Source organism: Cyprinodon variegatus, unplaced genomic scaffold, assembly GCF_000732505.1.
Source record: "Cyprinodon variegatus isolate N-32 unplaced genomic scaffold, C_variegatus-1.0 Scaffold1450, whole genome shotgun sequence".
Lineage (NCBI taxonomy): Eukaryota > Metazoa > Chordata > Actinopteri > Cyprinodontiformes > Cyprinodontidae > Cyprinodon > Cyprinodon variegatus.
Window position 1 is genome coordinate 68,675 of NW_015151903.1, and position 19,205 is coordinate 87,879.

A 19,205-nucleotide genomic window follows, 5' to 3' on the forward strand; every position below is an offset into this window, starting at 1 on the left:
GGGGGCTGGTCATTAGAGGCTGAACCCCTCTTTGTTTATTTGATTTTTCAAACTCACTCAACTCCATTGCTTCAACTTGTTGACCATTTGTATGTATGCGCAGTCACATGTTTTTATGGAAAATAAATAGAGAAAAAAGCTACATTTACCAAAAAAAAAAGGCAACAACAAAGTTAAAAAGGAAAAAATAATACTACATGAGCTGGATGCCATAATTCTTCATGAAATGTCGAGTTTTTAATGACTACCATGTCTTTTGAACATTAACACAAAATTAATGCCAAATATTAAAGACTGGAAGGATAAAACACGCATTGTTCAGTCCAATTAAGTATTCTATTTTTAAATATTCATTCACTTCTAAACATATTTTTTATTTGTTTGTTTTTTTAGGTTTGTATTTCATTTTTAATGGATTGAAACCAAACAAATTTTAAAACATGAAACTACACTGCACAGATGATGCGCACCTCATCCAATTTTAGTGCATTCAATATATTTTTTGGTTTCTGTTTAGGGAAAGGACCCTGCCGCCGTGTAGCTTGTTATTCCTAGAGCTCCGCCTCACAGAGCCAGGAAGCTCTCAGAGACAGATGTAGAGCCTGAGTTTGGCCATCTACTCTTACCGTAATGAGAACTCAAGGGGGGGTGGGGGAATCAGCCCAGCGTTAGCACACCCTGATCGACACAACCAAACGAAACTAACACAGTCGCACCAACATAGATAAAGAGAATATGTGTCTATTTTTTCTTTTTGCTCTCTAACTCAATGGTTAAGGAGAAGGAGTGTGGACCAATCCAGCGAACTCATGACTTAATGATGATGTGCTGCTCTGAGAAATGAGTGACCTTCCCACACCCCTCACTGAGACCAAAGCTGCCATGTCAACATGCAGCATTTTCACCATCACATATTCAGACAGCAGCAAGAGAAGTTGTGGGACTTTATAAAAGGAGTTAGTCTCTGCTGGAACTTTTTTTTCAAAACAAAGGTACAGAAGCTGTACCTTATCTAGGGATAGTTTTAGATTCAAAATTGAAATTTGATGCCCATATTAAGAAAATGACGAAAACTATAAAGACAAATATAAATATAAATGTTTTCGAATGATTCGACCATGTGTATCAAATCGAGCTGCACAAGTATATTTACATGCAATGATTTTATCCCATATGTCTTATTGCTCCATTGTTTGGGCCCAGGCCACAAAGTCTGTTTTAAAACCTTTACTCTCACTTCACAAGCAAGCATTAAAAACATTCGATCAAAAACCGGTGAAGTGGCATCACTGCAAAATTACAAAANATTTACACTGGCGAGTGGGGTGGCCAGTGGGGTGGCCAGGACATCGCCAGGGGTGGCCGTGGCCACCCCTGGCCACCCCCTGGTGGCGCCCCTGCCTCCAAGGTTCCTGATGCAGAGAAGCCATCCTTCAAGGTTCCTGATGAAGAGAGGCCGTCCTCCAAGGTTCCTGATGAAGAGAAGCCATCCTCCAAGGTTCCTGATGCAGAGAAGCCATCCTTCAAGGTTCCTGATGCAGAGAAGCCATCCTTCAAGGTTCCTGATGAAGAGAGGCCGTCCTCCAAGATTCCTGATGNTCCTCCAAGGTTCCTGATGCAGAGAGGCCATCCTCCACGGTTCCTAATGCAGAGAGGCCATCCTCCAAGGTTCCTGATGCAGAGAGGCCATCCTTTAAGGTTCCTGATGCAGAGAAGCCGTCCTCCAAGGTTCCTGATGCAGAGAGGCCGTCCTCCAAGGTTCCTGATGCAGGGAGGCCGGCCTCCAAGGTTCCTGCTGCAGAGAGGCCGGCCTTCTGGGTTCCTGATGCAGAGAGGCCGTCCTCCAAGGTTCCTGNCCTTCTGGGTTCCTGATGCAGAGAGGCCGTCCTCCAAGGTTCCTGCTGCAGAGAGGCCGTCCTTCTGGGTTCCTGATGCAGAGAGGCCGTCCTCCAAGGTTCCTGATGAAGAGAGGCCGTCCTCCAAGGTTCCTGCTGCAGAGATGCTGTTGTCCGGGTTTCCTGTTGCAGAGTCGCCCTCCTCATGGCCGTCCTCCAGAGACTCTGCCTTACCTCAGCCACATTCTAGAGACCTCTGGCGTCCAACATGAGTTTACCTTACATTAGGTTAGCTTACATTAGTGATGGGTCCATCAACATTGATGCACTGCTGTATGTTTGGAGTTCTAACAGCTAAACCCTGTGTTGCTGCACGTATCATTTCCAAAAAGTCATGTGACTGATACATGAGCAGTTTGGAACTGACTGACATACTGAACTGTGTCTATAGGCTCGGCTGTCAACGTAATGCATCCGCCAAAAAAAAATCTCTGTTCTTTAGTGGTTTATCTTTGAAATAATCAAGAAATATGGAGCAGCCCTAGCAGTTATCGCTCAACTTATCCAAATTTAAATTGACTTCTAATTGACTTTTGATTTGCTGTTATTACTGTAGTTGTTATTCACTACCTATATTCAGATATAGGTAGTGAAGGTCATGGCAGATATAGAAGTATGTGCATGTACTTATCCTTGCAGCTGAATGAGATCATATTTTCTGTATTTCACTGGTAGACTCACGACCATTTTCAGGCCCTTGATAATTTTTGGGCTAGAAGTTAGACTGAGGACTGAGGTGGGAACTAGATTTAGGTTATCTTTTGGTAGGTATGTTCCAGTAATGGTTGGCTTTATGTCAGAAAGTGCTAAAATTTTACCATCATGTCGTGACCGTTTAATTAACGGTCTTCAGTAAGTCATTTGAATAGAATTTTTGTTTTTGAACCATGTAAACTTGCTTTAATGCTGAGAATGCAGAAACCTTGAAACCAAGAGCAACAAAGGGCAGATATTCTTCAATCCTGGATGATGCAGAAAAAAACCAAGGCACCAGCACAGAAATAGAGGATTGCTACAGAAGCAGGAAACCCTTCAGAGTCAATGACTCAATGCATTAACTGGGTTTCTTTGATAGAAAACTTTGAACAATATGCATTAAAACAACTATTTTCATTAATTTCAGATGGGGAACAATTGACTGAGGCCATGCGTGCCAAAGGACGCCAACATCAGGTGCATCCATTGGCTGCCAGGGGCCCCACTGTGAGGCTTTCCTTTAGGACGCTGCCTTTTATCTGTGGAAAGATAGGAGCCACATTGAGGAGGGAGCAGCAGTTTCTGCCATGACATCCAGGGGAGTTTTGATAAGGGGGAGTCCAAAATACACTTTTCTTTTGAGAGCATGCTGCACAGAATTTTCGTCAGCCTTAAAAGTCTTTGTCGCTGGGCTCCACATGGTGACTCCAATATTCTGAATTTGTTGAGCTTTTCCGCCTTGTAGCAAGTGTGCACATGCGAGATATTATCCCATCTCACCTTTGGGTTCAACCATGGCAGCCAGCTTGCGTTCCATCACATCTGGCATACGGCTCACCTTACGGTCCTACTCGTTCACAGCCTTTGTGAGTGTCAACCGCTGCCGGCAGCCTAATCAATGCTGAAACTGCCACCGACATCCTCTGCAATTGTAGATACATCCGGTATCCTCCAAATCCAAACAGAAGAAATCCTAGTATCATAAATCCAAACATATTTACATATTTCACGTCCTCGACTGACAGCATCATAAAACACACCATCCTACAAGCCCTCCAGCAGTCCAGGGTGTATCCCACGAAGTGTGTCCCGTCAGACCAGGATGGGTCCTCTTTTGTCCTATCTTCTTCGGGTTGAGAAAATTTGATGAATTGCATTGAGAGACAAGCTGGCCAGATCCATTGTTTGAGTTCAGGTGATAGGAAGAAAGAGCTCAGAAAAGACAAGACAGCAAAAAGCAAGGACAGAGCAGGGAGGTGCAGGAGCAGCAGGAAAATGCGATGACCTCATCCGAGAGCAGAACAGAACCTGGCACCATGTGAGGGAGTAGTTAACTAGAGTAATTAACTGATTGGGAGCAGTTGTGGACAGAGGGATCTAGAAGGAGGTATGAGAAAGGAGACTGGCACAAGGGGGCAGCGGAGAGTAAATGTTTGGATCCAGAGGTTTGCCCTCCAGAGGGCAATGTGGATCCCGTCCTGTGGGCTTCTGTTTCTGTTGGGATCCAGGGGTTTGCCCTCCAGAGGGCAATGTGGATCCTTCTCTGGGAGCTGCTGCTCAGCACTCACACCTGATCCCCATCAGCTCTGTTGATTAAGCTCTCCCTACTTAAGGTGAGGGAGAGCTTCCCTCTGAGCCGGATTGTTGTCCTTGCCATGGAAGCAAACCTGAGCCACCCTGCCTTCCTGAATCTGTTAATCTGTGCCTGAACCTGTAAACCAGTTTTCCCTGTTTACCTGTAACCTGAACCTAACCTGTTTGTCCTCTCTGCCTTCCAGGCAGAACCCAGTGTGGATCCAATAAATATTGGACTTTAATCCTGCCTGTGTGTTCTGTGAGTTCTGCATCTGGGCTAGTAAACCTGCTACATCATGACAGTAAACCAGAGATACATAAGGACTCAAATACAACCAGAAACCAACTAAATGACACAAAATGGAAATAAAACCAAAGACCTAGAAAATACAGAATGACAGTTCTGTCAAAGTGTAACTGAAAACTATAACAGAATCAAAAAGTGCAATCCATGACAAGTCTAAAGCACAACTCTGACATGCAAACTCTCACTCTAGTCTCTTCCTAGCTTTGCTATTAGCAAATGCTGTAAGAAGGTTTAACAATAATGGACACTTGCTAAAAAATATGATCTGTGTCATGAGATAAATCTTAATTTAAAGGTAAAATATAACATAGTAGTGCATATTGCTTACCTTCTACATTTAGCTTGGAAATAAAAACGGCTCCTTCCATTACTTAGTATCAGGTTCTGTTATGTATTAATAAACAGAATTTCACTGTAATGATGCTACTGAATGCTGGGAAATCCTTACATTTAACAGGGTTTTTATTGCAGGATTTTGCTGTAAAATAAGACTTAGATGCTGTAAAATAAGACTTAGATGCTGTAAAATCCAAGCAGACTGTAGGTATTCATGGGTTTTTACATTGGGATTCAATTAATAAGCTTCTGTAAAATAATATGATGTCATGTTTTCTGCTGTTGGTCAGATTCACCATTCGACACACCTGTGCAGCTCCGCCATGTTCTCATCAGCCGTCATCAGATCCACCTATCTAACCAGCTCTCAGAGCAGTCAGTAGTGCCAGATCATTACAGGCCAGAGGTGAGTTTAATCCAGCATCCCTGAAAGGCTGTCTGCCTGTTTCTGGCCGGATTCTGATCCTCTCAGCTGTTTGGATCATGACCCATTTCTTAGCCCGGATGTTGCTCCGAATTCTCCTTGGATTTCTGATCACCGGACTCTGACCCCAGATCTGTTTTTCGGCCCCCGGAATCTGGTTATTCCTCCTGATCATCCTGCCTGGCTCTAACAAACCGGTTCAGGAACCACCAGTCACCTTCCAAGCCTGTACCAGTTTGTTTCTGGTCACTAACCAGTGGTCTCCACTTCCTGTGGTTCTGGTCCCAGTCGCTGGTGATTCATCCTCGACCTGCAGCTGTTTGTTTCAATGAACTCTTTTACAACATCTGATCTTGTGTGGCTGAAATCTGGGTCCTCTGTTTCCATTTGTCACAAATACTGTTAATTGTTGTAGAAACCCTGTAATTTTAAATGGTTCACTTTGTTTGGCCAAGTTAGAGGAAAGCTACCAGAAACTAGTGCACTATGCACCCCTAACACTTTGGTTGCTTGAATTCCGCTTCTTTTGCTTCACATGGACCTTCCTTCAATAGTAATGAATTAAGCAGACCTCCTATCAGAAAAAAGAGGCATTTATTGAAAGCACCTCCTGTTCCTACTGGGATAGAGTAACTGCTATGAAGCTCTGCCACTACTCGGATCACTTCCTCCAGGTTTGTAAGTGGAATTAAAACAGCAATCAGTAATCATTCAGTTTACTTGAGTATTTTTTAGAAAATATATAGTCTTCAGAATAGTTTACACCATTTTACTTTTTATCTTTACTCCAGTAGAAATATGATAAAATATCACTACTCTTGAGTAGAATTTCTGGCTACTCCATCCATTGTCAATAACTTCACTCAATGAAAACTAGTTAGTGCTGCACAAATATACAACTTTAAGAGAAACTGAAGGATTATTAGTTAAATGTGTTTTTGTTTTCCATTTGTTGAGTGAAAATACAGAAAACAGTTTACTGTAACTTAACCTGTTCTCACAAACTGCAACTATTGATTTTTGCAGGTTTTATAACTCAAAAAATATTAAATCATTTGTTGTAATCATTGTTAGTAAGTAGATCACTTTACTTTACTGGACTTCCTGCGGAGGATGAGGAGAGCCCACAAGCCACGAACATGAAACGCTAATATTTTCCAGAACGTTTGTCGTAAAGACGGAGACGTAAAATAATTGTGATCGTCCACACGAATGCATGAAAACGCTGCAAAATGTATGCCAGGCCTGTAAGTGGCGCTGTGGTGCCAAAGCAAAAATAAGCGACGAAATGTTGGGCATGCGCACTAATATTTATACATGGTTGCCCTGCGGGTCCATTTTGGTGGTTCAGTCAAATTCAGGTGCTGAACTATGTCGTCGATATTGCTCTGTTCTTCCTGGAGATATTCCAGAAGAAGAAGATTCTGTTGTAAGCCCGACAGCAGGGTGAGTAGCATGAGCAGCAACCATTCAACACAGTACGGTGCCATTGTTGTTGTGATACTGTGTCGCGCATGCGTGTTTAGAGGCGACGCTATGACGCATGCGTGTAAGAAAAAAAATGAGGTTAGACCTTAAAGATGGTTTAACGTTTCAGAATCTTCCCACTCTGAAGGCTGAATAAAAAAAAGATCGTTTACAGACCCCCGAAACGCCGGCTTCGTATGGATGAGAGGCTGGTTTGGTGAAGGCTGGTTTGGCTTCGTGTGGACGGGGCCTCAATCACAGACTCTGCATCACACTGATAACACCAAACCAAAACACTGCATATTTGAACCATATACAGGGGTTGGACAATGAAACTTAAACACCTCTCATTTTAGTGTGGGAGGTTTCATGGCTAAATTGGACCAGCCTGGTGGCCAATCTTCATTAATTACACATTGAACCAATAAGAGCAGAGTGTGAAGGTCCAATTAGCAGGGTAAGAGCACGGTTTTGCACAAAATATTGCAATGCACACAACATTATGGGTGACATACTAGAGTTCAAAAGAGGACAAATTGTTGGTGCACGTCTTGCTGGCACATCTGTGACCAAGACAGCAAGACTCTGTGATGCATCCAGAGCCTTGGTATCCAGGATAATGTCAGCATACCACCAAGAAGGACGAACCACATCCAACAGGATGTTTGGGTGCTAACCCGGATTGTATCCAAAGAACATAAAACCACGGCTGCCCAAATCACAGCAGAATTAAATGTGCACCTCAACTCTCCTGTTTCCAACAAAACTGTGCGCCGGGAGCTCCACAGGGTCAATATACACGGCCGGGCTGCTATAGCCAAACCTTTGGTCACTCATGCCAATGCCAAAAGTCAGTTTCAGTGGTGCAAGGAGCGCAAATCTTGGGCTGTGGACAACGTGAAACATGTATTGTTCTCTGATGAGTCCATCTTTACTGTTTTCCCGACATCCGGGAGAGTTGCGGTGTGGAGAAGCCCCAAAGAAGCGTACCACCCAGACTGTTGCATGCCCAGAGGGAAGCATGGGGGTGGATCAGTGTTGGTTTGGGCTGCCATATCATGGCATTCCCGTGGCCCCATACTTGTGCTAGATGGGCACGTCACTGCCAAGGACTACCGAACCATGTGCATCCAATGGTTCAAACATTGTATCCTGAAGGAGGTGCCGTGTATCAGGGTTAGGGTTACAATGCACCAAAACACACAGCAAGACTGGTGAAAGATTGGTTTGATGAACATGAAAGTGAAGTTGATCATCTCCCATGGCCTGCACAGTCACCAGATCTAAATATTATTGAGCCACTTTGGGGTGTTTTGGAGGAGCGAGTCAGGAAACATTTTCCTCCACCAGCATCATGTCGTAACCTGGCCCTTATCCTGCAAGAAGAATGCCTTAAAATCCCTCTGGCCGCAAAAGGAGGCCCTAAACCATACTAATAAATTATTGTGGTCTAAAACCAGGTGTTTCAGTTTCATTGTCCAACCCCTCTATATTAATGCTCTGAACTTCCAGATCAATGTGTTTTCTGCACCATGTTTTTATCCTGAACTGTTTACATTTGATCACTGCTGCACTTTAAGGAATGGAAATGTTCATTTACTGTCTGGAAAGCTGGACATAATTAAATTTAATTCTGTATACACTCTGGTTATACAAAATGACAATAAAAGTTGTCTAAGTCTAAGTAAGTCTAGATCACTTACTCAGTACTTAAGCCGGGCATACACTGCGATTTTTTTCATCATTGCACGCAGCTACAGCCCACACTGTACGAGGAGACACAGGGTTTTCTCATACAGTGTGAGTTCACAGCTTCAAACCTCCAAGAATTCTCAGCGGGCGCTTCTCGCCCACTCCTAGGTTGTTCCTGTGCCGCAGTGGGCGGTTCCCAAGGTCGCCGTTGCATCAAAGACGGCCTTCTCCTAGGTCGATGGACCACGGCTGACCCAAAAGACTTGGCTTCGTCTCTGGCCCCACGGCCGGCCTTCTGAGACTCTGCCTCGCCCCCGACCCTCCAGCTCTGCAGGACCGCCAGGTCATTGAGGGGGGGTACTGTCAGGAATCCAGTTTGTGTGGGTTGTGTTTTTGTGTTTTCTCCCTGCACCACCAGGTGGCGCCTGGTTCTCGTTGGCCCTCTCACACACCTGCGGATGGTTGCCTCATTACCTGAGGACTCTTAAGCTGCTGACTGCCACTGCCTCGATGCCAGAGTGTTTGCCAGTTTTGGGTACTCTAGCCAAGCGGAGTTTGGCTGAGTCAAACTGAGTCTTTGTCATCTGAGTCTTAACCTTGTTTTTTTTTTTTTGTCTTTGCCTCTCGGCAGGAAGTCATCCTGCAAACTGGATGTTTTGGACCTTCTCCCCCCTGGAAGGATTGTCTGACCGTCAAACTGAGCTGAGGATTCAAACAGGAGGTTTGGATCAACTTATTCCCAAGGACTGTTTGTGCTTCACACTGAGCAGGGGATTCATCTCCACAAGAAAGAGTTCAAGTACCGCAGGAAATCTAAGTGGCAGTCAGCTCCTCCGTTCCTCAAGGAAACACCTTAACCTGGGTAAACCCTGTCCGCCCTCCAATGAGCAAGTCAATTACCGGAACAACCCACACCGACTGGATTCAGAGAAAGACACCTTTACTGGAAACATGGGTCCTGTTGCCTCTATTCCCTTTTGCAAATTGAAGCTCAAATTTCCCACTGAGCCTGAACTAACCAGAGGAACTTCCCCTTCACTTTTCAGTCCCGGTTCGCCAGCACTGGCCCCATCTCTATCAGTTCTCAATAAACCTGTTAAACCTTCCATTGGTCTCTCTGTTTGGTTTTCTGCATGTGGGTCAGATCTTAGAATAAAATCATGCCGTAAAAATTCAAAAAATATCCACTGGACTTGGTTTTCAAGATTTGAAGACATTTCGAATCGTCTTCAAATCTTGAAAACCAAGTCCAGTGGATATTTTTTGAATTTTTACGGAAAATATCTTGAAAACCAAGTCCAGTGGATATTTTTTGAATTTTTACGGAATGACTATGACCTGGATGACTGAGAACCTTCATCAGCAATAAAATCATGACATTATAGAGTATTACGTTTTATATACCCAGATATTTTTAAGCATTTTAAGTGGTCATTTTGACATTTATCAGCTTGACTGTATATGTATCGGTACAATAGCTGGAATAAGGGGATCTGAAATCTATATCTAGATATCCAGTATTTCTATTTTAGATGTGAAGTTTGTCATTTGTTTGAAATTTTCCTTTCGACAACGAAAACATTTTTTTATTTATAGATATCAGAACTACATATTCATTCAAACTAATACATACCAAAACGACTTGCCATAGCTTGCTGTAACCATGTTTAGGACACCAATCTTCTTTGTTTTTTTAGGAGCACTCCCTATTTTTAGACTTGAAATCATTTTATATCTTCCAATAAAAACACAACCAGATGAAGGATTCCTATAAACATGCTTGATAATGAATCACAGCTGGTAGGCTGCTTCCTTCAGCCATAAATGTTTATCCCAACCTGTTCCTGTAAGGCAGGAATCGCCAGTCAGCTGATCGGCGAAGGTCATGGTTTTCACTCTGCAGCAGGGCTGTGAGTCTCTGAGTGCTGAAGCAGGGAAACGTGGCGCAGCCATCAGGCAGGCGGCTCCATTGATTAACAGACTTTTCCTATTTTTGCCCCAGAAATTGGCTTCCTCTGACGTGTTGTTTGTTTTCTGGAAATGAGGCTCTGTGCCACGCTCTTGTGTGCACACACCATGGAGGGCTGCTTCCAGCTGAGCCACTCTGCATTTAAAGCTCGCAGCCAAAAGCTTCTCACATGAAGAGCAGCTCTGAGGAAAAACCCTCTGAGTCTGACTGCAGAAATCTTACTTTCCATTCAGTCTCTCTTCTTCCTGATGCCACATTATTTTTGGCCCCATTGTAGACATGAGCACCCCCCCCCATCCACTTCCAGAGGAATTGTTTTGGTTGCCGGTGGCTGTGTGCTGTCACAGCTTTAAAGTGGCTTTAACCCCCCCTTTATTTTTGGGGGGTTTCAGTGTGAGACTACAAGGTCAATTCCAAACATAAGCTGATGAGCAATCAATAGATCAGAGCTGTGGCGGTCAGCTGCTGGTGTGAGGTACGTCGAGGAGAAAGGTGGGGGTTGGGGAGTAAGCCTGGGGGCTAAACACAGTCCCTCTATCCACCCTCTATCCCCACCTTCCACTCCACCTCCCTAAGCATGGGTAACTCTGGAGACCATGATTAATTCATGGTGGATTACGGTGTGCAGGCAGAGGAGGAACGGGGATTGCTTGTGGTTCAGCTGTACTCACCGGGTTAGGGAGATAAAGACGACCTGGAATTAAGGCCACAATCCCGCCGCTCCGCTTGCTTCGCTACACGAATAAATAAATTATTTCCTTCAAACGATTACATCTTATTTTTAGGGTTCTTGATTATTATTGCCTCTATTTTCAAGGAAAACTTTGTCTGCATGAATCCCAGAAAGTTCTGTGATTCGCTGCTTAGACGGCGGCAGCAGGAAGGCTGTGGTCACAGCAGACTTCCCTCCATCCTTCAGATAACGGCTCCCACTCATCAGATGACCTGAAGGAACTAGAAGAAAGTGGAAGCAGCTGTGCATCAGCATTAGCTGTGGAGTTACTCCCCCTTGTGTTAGCCTCAAACGCTTTCCTCTGCTGGAGAAATCTACCATCAGACGTCTTTTGGAAATGCTGCATCACAAACCTCCCTGCAAAGCAGATGTTCTGATATCATCTCCCATCTGACTTCTGTCTTTTCCTCACTTTGCACCAAGAGCTATTGCTGCTCCTCTCTGATGAGAGCTGAGCGGCCGATGCTGACGGCAGGTTCGCCTCTGCAGCCTGCAGCAGGGTGACGATGAGGGCCGCTGCTGAGAAAAGGCCCAGAATTCATTCTGCAGGTTTTCTAGTTTATTAGAAAAACAGTTTGCTGAGTTTAGAGAGTGAATGGTCTAATATGCACTGCAGGTCACATCAGCTTAGCTTTATTCAAACATTAAAGACATGTGATGAAGACTCGATGCTCCAGCTGAGAGCCGCCAGACCGACCATCCAGTTTTTCATAGTTTGAATTTTCATCTTTGATGACACAAAAATAAAACCTAAGTATGTTTATAGTAACACTTTGATGAAAGTAGACTAAAATAATTCAGTCAATTCCTCCTTTTAGCACTGCAGCAGCGTCTGAGCTGTCATTTAAAATTTGGCAAATGTCTACTTTTCTTTAGTTTTTATTGTAGTTTTTCTTTTTCTGTAAACAACATCTCGTACAAACTAGCACAGTGAAGCACAACCCCAGAAAATGGATTTTTATCTCCATACAATATAAATGAAATCAATACAAAAGTTTGGTTGGTTGCTTGGAACATTTTATATCGATCAAGAGGTTCTAAAACACGCTGTCGAGACTTCAGGACTCCTGAATTTCTTAGATTACGTAAACAGTCGACTGTTCAAAGTCCTCTTTAGAACCCAGTAGAGAGTTTTTCGAAGGTACGTAGATTTCTGTTCAACAGTTCAAGTTCATCTCCATTTGAAATAAAGGGCTTAGAGTCCACTGGGTCGTTGAACTGGTTTTACTGCATGTCGAAGGCAGAAGTCCTCACATTTGGTGGAATCTGTAAAATCAAATAAAAAGGGCCGTTTCCTCGGCCTTCAGGAACGGCTGAGCGTCGGCATGGCGGAGCCTCAGAAGGCCCAGAGGTGAGAACGCCACTCAGCCGGGTCGGCCCAAACCCGCTGTTCTCTCTTCCACGGTCCCACATGTCTGCTTCAGCTTGGTGGACAGGAAGGGGTCCGGCTGTAAGGGGCCGCTGACAGGAAGCAGCAGGGGCAACATGGCGTCCAACGCTGGAGATAAAGCATGACGGGGAGGGGGGGGCTCTTATTTCTTTAGCAGCCAGGATGAGCGAGGGATTAAAAGAAGCTATTAAACCACCCACACGTACAATACTGAACACAACGCTTTAGCACAGTTTGTATGCCTGATCAGGTTTGAAGAGAAAAGAATTTGAAGAAAAGCAAAGATGCCAACATAAATAAATAAATATAGATATAAAAACAGCAGTCTATGAAGTCGCCCTGTCCCCTCTGGGCCCCTCTGGGCCCCTCTGGGGCCCCCCAGCCACATCAACACCTCGTCCTGCCGTCCTCCGTGGCTGTAGATGGGTCCCCCATGCCCGACAGCTACCACACCGTCCCCTCGTTCATTTCTGAGGGCGGGTGGGACAGGTGGTTGTTGTATCCGCTGCCGTTCAGCGATAGTGAGGTAAAGGGTGGACTGGGGCCAAACACTTCAGAGGAAATGCTGTGCAAGGGCCCCGGGATTCCAGGCTCCGGGCTGGGAGAGTCCCCCGGGTGGTGAGACATGATATCAGAGAAGCGTTGAACGTCGGTGGACGGGTGATGGCCGGGCAGTGGGTGGTCCATGCCCCCTAGAGGGGTCCCTGTGGGGCCTGAGGAGGGCACGAAGGGGAGGTCCACCGGCGTCTGGGCCTGCGATGACGGAGGGCCCTGAGGGAAGAAGTCATAGTTCCCTCCGGGGCCGTAGTACTCGCTTTGATAATCTGCAACCCAAGAGGAGAAGAAGAAGTCAGCATCGGGCTGGGAGGAACCAGAACCCAGACTGCTGCCTGTTGGACCAGAACCAGCAGAACCAGACTGTGCCTGTTGGACCAGAACCACAGAACCCAGACTGCTGCGTGTTGGACCAGAACCAGCAGAACCAGACTGTGCCTGTTGGACCAGAACCAGCAGAACCCAGACTGCTGCGTGTTGGACCAGAACCAGCAGAACCAGACTGCTGCCTGTTGGACCAGAACCAGCAGAACCCAGACTGCTGCCTGTTGGACCAGAACCACAGAACCAGACTGTGCCTGTTGGACCAGAACCAGCAGAACCCAGACTGCTGCGTGTTGGACCTGAACCAGCAGAACCCAGACGGCACTGTGCCTCCTGTTATTTAAAAGGTTCTACAGATGAGAACCACTTTCACTAACTTTCTGTTTTAGATCAAAGCTTTGCATTACCCCCCCCCCCCCACACACACACACACACACACACACACACAGTGTAATAACACCAAATGCTTATGTTTTCCTAAAATCAGCTCCAGTCTGATTAATATTTCTCCATTTCTTTTAGATTTTATTTTCATGGATTCCATTAATTTTTTTATTTTATTTTATTTATTTTTTTTGTAGAGCTGATTTAATATTTGTCTTTTTTTTTTTTTTCCACCAAATGAAATGTCAGCATTAAGCACTGAGCGGTAGAATCATCTAAAGCTTCCAGTAGAAGCTTCTCCTCTCCAGGAGGAGATCCGTACCTCCATAGTAGGAGAAGGGTCCGTTGGGGAGCAGCTCTCCGGGCTCCAGCCGGTCCACTAACGTCCTCATCCGCCTCGGGCTGCGGAAGAAGGCGTGCCGCCGCGCGCCCAGCGCGCTCAGCTGCTTCATGCGCCTTTCTTTGGACCGACGGTTCTGGAACCAGACCTGAACAGAACACAAAGTTCCTGAATGCTTGAAAAGATGGCGAATTTATTCACTTAGTGAATTTATTCATTTAGTGAATTTATTCATTTCACTGAGCAGAAATTAAAATATTAGATTATTATGTTTCTCCTCAGCGAAAAATAAACTGGATATTTTTCTCTGATTCATTAAAGGAAGAGAAATACACCCCCTCCCCAACACTAACACACACACATTGACTGTGGGGTGGGGGGGCTGTTACTGAGATATTAGCGGGTTTTCATTTTCTAATCTACAGAGCAGCTTTCTGTAATTAAACTTCTTCCATTAATAATTTAATATTTTATAGGCACCAAAATCCGAGAATATTTTAAATCTGTTTTTATTTATCTTATTATAGATGAAGGTCAGAATTTTATTAATTGACTTTATGGAGGAAAAAAGTGGAAATAATTGAAGTATCGCTGCCGAAGAAGAAATAATAAGAATAATAATAATAACTAATATCAATATATTATATTATTAGTTATTATTATAACTGAGTTATAATAGTTATAATAGATAATAGTTATAATAGCGCCCAGAAAAAAATATTTATGATCATAATAATAATTATTCATCTTTTCTGGTCACTATTAGAACTCAGTTCATCAGTAAAACCTCCAAAACTTCATGATGCATGATGGCTGCGCTCTGCCAGAACTCCCAGCAACCAACTGGTACCAGTTAGTACCAGTTGGTTCGGCCCTCCGCGCGGGGCCAGCCAGCATTCCGGCCCCTCTGACTGGGGCCGTTTCCGAATAAAGCGGCCTGTTTGGGCCAGAGTCCGGCTGTAATTAGGGGCCCTGACCCATTCAGAGCAGAAGGTGGAGGGGCCCCTCCTCACCTGAATCACCCGCATGTTGAGGCCGGTCTCCTGGGCCAGCTGCTCCCGGATGTGCCGCGTGGGTTTCGGGGTGGCAGCGAACGCAGCCTTCAGGGTCTCCAGCTGCTTGGCCTTGATGGTGGTGCGGGGCCCCCGCCGCTTCCCGCCCAGGTTCTGGTCATCGTTCTCGTTGTTGACCGTCTCCTTGTCGGACAGGGCGGCCATCTCTGTGTCCTTCAGGACCACGTCATCCTGGAGCGGGTCCTGGGAGTCCGGGGACAGGCTGGGGTCGCTGCATGCGGTGACTGCGGGGACACGCAGAACAACGCAGCGGGATTTACATTCTAGCTGATCTGGTTCTACATCAGAAACAGGAAGATTTCAACTAAAATATCTGAAACATGATCTGAGCTTCAGGTAATTAAAAAATGACTGATGAGAAAAAGATCAAACAACAACAAAATTCTTATTATTAATTCTCACAAAACTAAGAATTAAACATTATTAAGAATAATTATTATAATAACCTGGAACTGGTCATTTCTAACGCGTTAATTTCTACATTAAATCTTATTTTTTTTAAACTTTAGTTGTTTTTTTATTATCCAATCTCATCTCGTCAGGTGTGTGGATAAAGTCCCGCCCGGCCACCGTACCTGACAGGAGGTTGGTGTCTTTCACGCTCATGTTGGTGAGGTAATCGTCCTTGCAAACGAACTTGTTTTCGTCTATGATGTAGAGCTCCTCTCCGGTGGAAAGCTGCTTGTTGCACATCATGCAGGTGAAGCAGTTCAGGTGGAAGACTTTGCTGCGCGCTCTGCGCACCAGGTCGCTGGGGGAGATTCCCTGCGCGCAGCCGCCGCATTTGGTGCCGAACCTCCTGAAAAAGGAGAAAAACACCTGATTTAAACTTCTTCACATTATTATTATTATTATTTCCTCAGCCTGAAAAGATTAAAGAAACTTTTCCCAGAATAAAACCGAAACATTTACTAATATCAATATTTCTGTCAGACGAAATAAAATAATAATTTTAGGGCCTTAATTCTTTAAATGAACATTTATTCCTTAATTTAAAAATTACAGCTAAATAAACATCATGTGGATTTCGGAGCTAAATCAGCATTTTTATCAATAATTAAAAGTTATTTTATGCCCAATAAAATCATTATTTTGTATTTAATCAAATAATAACAATAAATGTGACATTTGTTCCATTTTAAGGTCAATCATTTTATAATTTTAACTGATTCTTTTCAGACAGTTTATTAATCTGACGGCTTCATTCTTCATCATCCGGCATCTTTTTCTTTTCCTCTGCGTCATCAGGTCCTGATCGTCTTTGGATTTTATTCCAAATCTCCTCGCGGTGATTTAATGAGCGCTTTAGTTCAAAGGAGGAAGACCTCCAGTGTGTATTGGCAGTCTGTCATTGTTTAGTCTGTAGACTTGATCTAATCCACTTAGCATCTCCTCCTCAGCCGGACTGCGCAAACAGAGCAGGTACCGCTGCGGGTTTGATCCTGGCTGCGTGGAAAAATTCACCCACGTGTGATTTCCTCGCTTCCCTGTTTTCACGCCTTTTCTTGCTGAGGCGACGCGCTGGACGCTGCTGCGCTTTATGTTTATGTTTCCAAGGTTAGAAATTAACTGTTAGTCACTTTAAGATGAAATAGAGAAATATAATATTTATCGGCTGTTGATGAATAAACTGATAAATATGAATAAAGAGGTTCTGATAAAAACACTGTTAATAAACACAATAAACATTCTGCGCAAACTGTCATTTTCTTTATCTAATTAGTTTTCATTGACCCTTACACACACACTATATATATATATATATATATATATATATATATATATATATATATATATATATATATAAAATTTTAAATATATTTGGTTCCAATTTCTCTACAGCTTCTCTTCTTTCTGCCACTTTCAGGGCCTGTAAACTACTGATGGGAAATCTATTTTATTTTATTTGTCTGTTCTTTTTTTTTACCTGCTGCCTTAACAAACCAACTGGTTCCAGTATAGACAGAGCAGGTCCCAGTATAGCGCTCCCAGTTCCTCCCCGGTCTTACCTGAAGAAGTCGTTTTTGCAGTAGAGCCTTCCCTCCCTGGAGAAGCATTTCTCGGTCAGGTTGCATTTGCACTCGCAGCACTGAACACACTTGACGTGCCAGGCTCGGTCCAGCACGTTGAGCAGGAACCGGTCCAGGATAGGCCGCTCGCAGCCGGCGCAGTGGACCATGGCTTCGGCTGGCCTCGCGACAACCCCCCACGAGCAACGCGCGCGCACAAACCCAATCAGCGGCGCATTGACCGGGCGCGTGGGTTCTGCCTCAGCTGGTTCCGCCTCCAGCTCCCGGGTCAGTGTTCGCAGACAGGCCGGTCGATCAGCTGTCAGTCCGGATCCACATGAGCAGAAACGGCCTCAGAGCTCGGAACCCCCGCAGGGCATCAGTCCTTCCGTGGGCCCGGGGCGGAGCAGAGGCAGACCAGGTGCGGATGATCGGAGGCGGCTTGTTCTCCCCGGCGGTCGGAGGTGATGCATCGGTCAGCACGCAGAGCGCGCGCCGGTCAGCGGCACAGAAGAAAAGCTCTTCAGATCAAACATGGCTTCGATCCATCCTCAGCAGAAACAAACCAAACAGCCAGAGAAGTTCTCTCCCCTCCGGCGCGGCGCCGGATCCTGCAGCGGCGCCGGGATCCCCTCAGTCTCCGGTAGAGTGCGCGTGCCGGGATGTGACGGGGTCTCCGGTTCACTGTCTTGCTCCTAAAGCTCCAACACCAGCCTTATTCCCATCCTCCTGACGTCAGGTGGCGACCGGACCAATCAGAGCGGCGCCACGCGAGGAGCCATCAAAGCTCCCCATCAAAAGCCAGCCCGCGCGCTGCCCGCTATTTATGCCGAACACTCAGGACAGCAATTGTCAAGAATTTGCCTCCAAAGTGTCAAATGTTGGTGTGTCTGTGGGAGGCTGCGGGAGGCTGCGGGAGGCTGCGGGAGGCTGCGGGAGGCTGCGGAGCCTTGGAGGAGGAAGAGGAGCAGCTTCATCCACACTCCTCCACGCGCGCGCTCTGTTTACTTTTTGCAGAAAATCCGGAAGGCCTCCAACTTCATGCAGCTCCAGACCTGAACAGTTTGGACTCATCTCCCAGCAGGAGGCTGCGCACTGCCGGCGGCTTGGAGAGGAAGGCCGCTGCTGCTGCTGCTGCTGATGATGATGATGATGATGATGGTGATGATGATGATGATTGCATTGATGATGATGTTCCTCGTGCACGGAGGTGGCGCGCGCGTCCCTGCCATGTTCTCTTGTGGAAGTGAAAGACTGAAAGGCTCTAATGTTGACAGCTGGTCCAGGAGCTGAATCCACTCCCACGCGGGAAGAAGTCCCACTCTGAGCAGATAAGTCACCTTATTGTCTTACAAACATTTTCTGACATTTTATTTGCTCACAGAAAAGATAAACTGTTGCCATAAAGTTTAGAGAAAAGACATAAAATATACTGACCCCCCCTATTCTGGGGAAAACAGAACATTTGATCTAAAGCTAAAAGCTGTTATTGATGCGCTGAGAGTTAATCTGGATAATCTGCCAGGTCTATAGAAATATGGAAGCAGATTGACACTACAGGCTCCTCCAGGCATTCATGAACCGAACCTGTAATCCAGCAGCCAGTTGTTACTGGGAACGCTGGCGCAGCCTGTGGGCCCAGTAGCAACAAACCAAACTCTGTTCTGCTGCTTTAATCTCACGATGTTTCCACAGATTATGGAAATCTATTAAAGGGAGAAAGTCATAAGAATTGAAAAGGATTTTTTTCCCTGTCGGATTAATTTGTAAGGAGAAAATCTAAACTTGTTTTTCTATGTCTTCCGCCTCTGGATGAAGATCAGGTGATGATGAGGAGGCAGAGGAACCAGAACCCAGCGGGTCATCAGGTCCTGATCGCTCCTCACTGCAGCTGCTTCTCTAAATTATTCTGACTAGATTAGGATTCATTCATCTGACTGACAGTAATGAGCCTCAGCTAACGGTCCGAGCTGCTCCACTTCCGTCCACCCGTGGCTCCGGCAGTGATCCAGGTCAGTGCGTGGGTCCGCAGCCAG

The 19,205-nt window shown here is 45.3% G+C and overlaps 1 protein-coding gene across 1 annotated transcript; it reads right to left on the minus strand.

The window, feature by feature from the left end:
- Window positions 1–11,626: 11,626 nt before the first annotated feature.
- Window positions 11,627–17,843, minus strand: lhx1 (LIM homeobox 1). The gene is made up of 5 exons (XM_015403156.1): window positions 17,170–17,843; window positions 15,736–15,959; window positions 15,101–15,384; window positions 14,070–14,235; window positions 11,627–13,308 (listed from the first exon to the last, which is right to left on the minus strand). Exons 1-5 carry the CDS (start codon window positions 17,337–17,339, stop codon window positions 12,929–12,931), a joined length of 1,224 nt encoding a protein of 407 aa, XP_015258642.1. The 5' UTR covers window positions 17,340–17,843; the 3' UTR covers window positions 11,627–12,928.
- Between the last annotated feature and the right edge of the window lie 1,362 nt (window positions 17,844–19,205).

What these genes read in the sequence shown, in the direction of transcription:
- lhx1 (XM_015403156.1), bottom strand. Translation starts at nt 17,339, where the DNA reads ATGGTCCACTGCGCCGGCTGCGAGCGGCCTATCCTGGACCGGTTCCTG. An exon ending in TCAACATGCGGGTGATTCAG is followed by an intron (nt 14,236 to 15,100) that starts GTGAGGAGGGGC and finishes TGTTCTGTTCAG; the next exon opens with GTCTGGTTCCAGAACCGTCG. An exon ending in ACCCTTCTCCTACTATGGAG is followed by an intron (nt 13,309 to 14,069) that starts GTACGGATCTCC and finishes CTTGGGTTGCAG; the next exon opens with ATTATCAAAGCGAGTACTAC.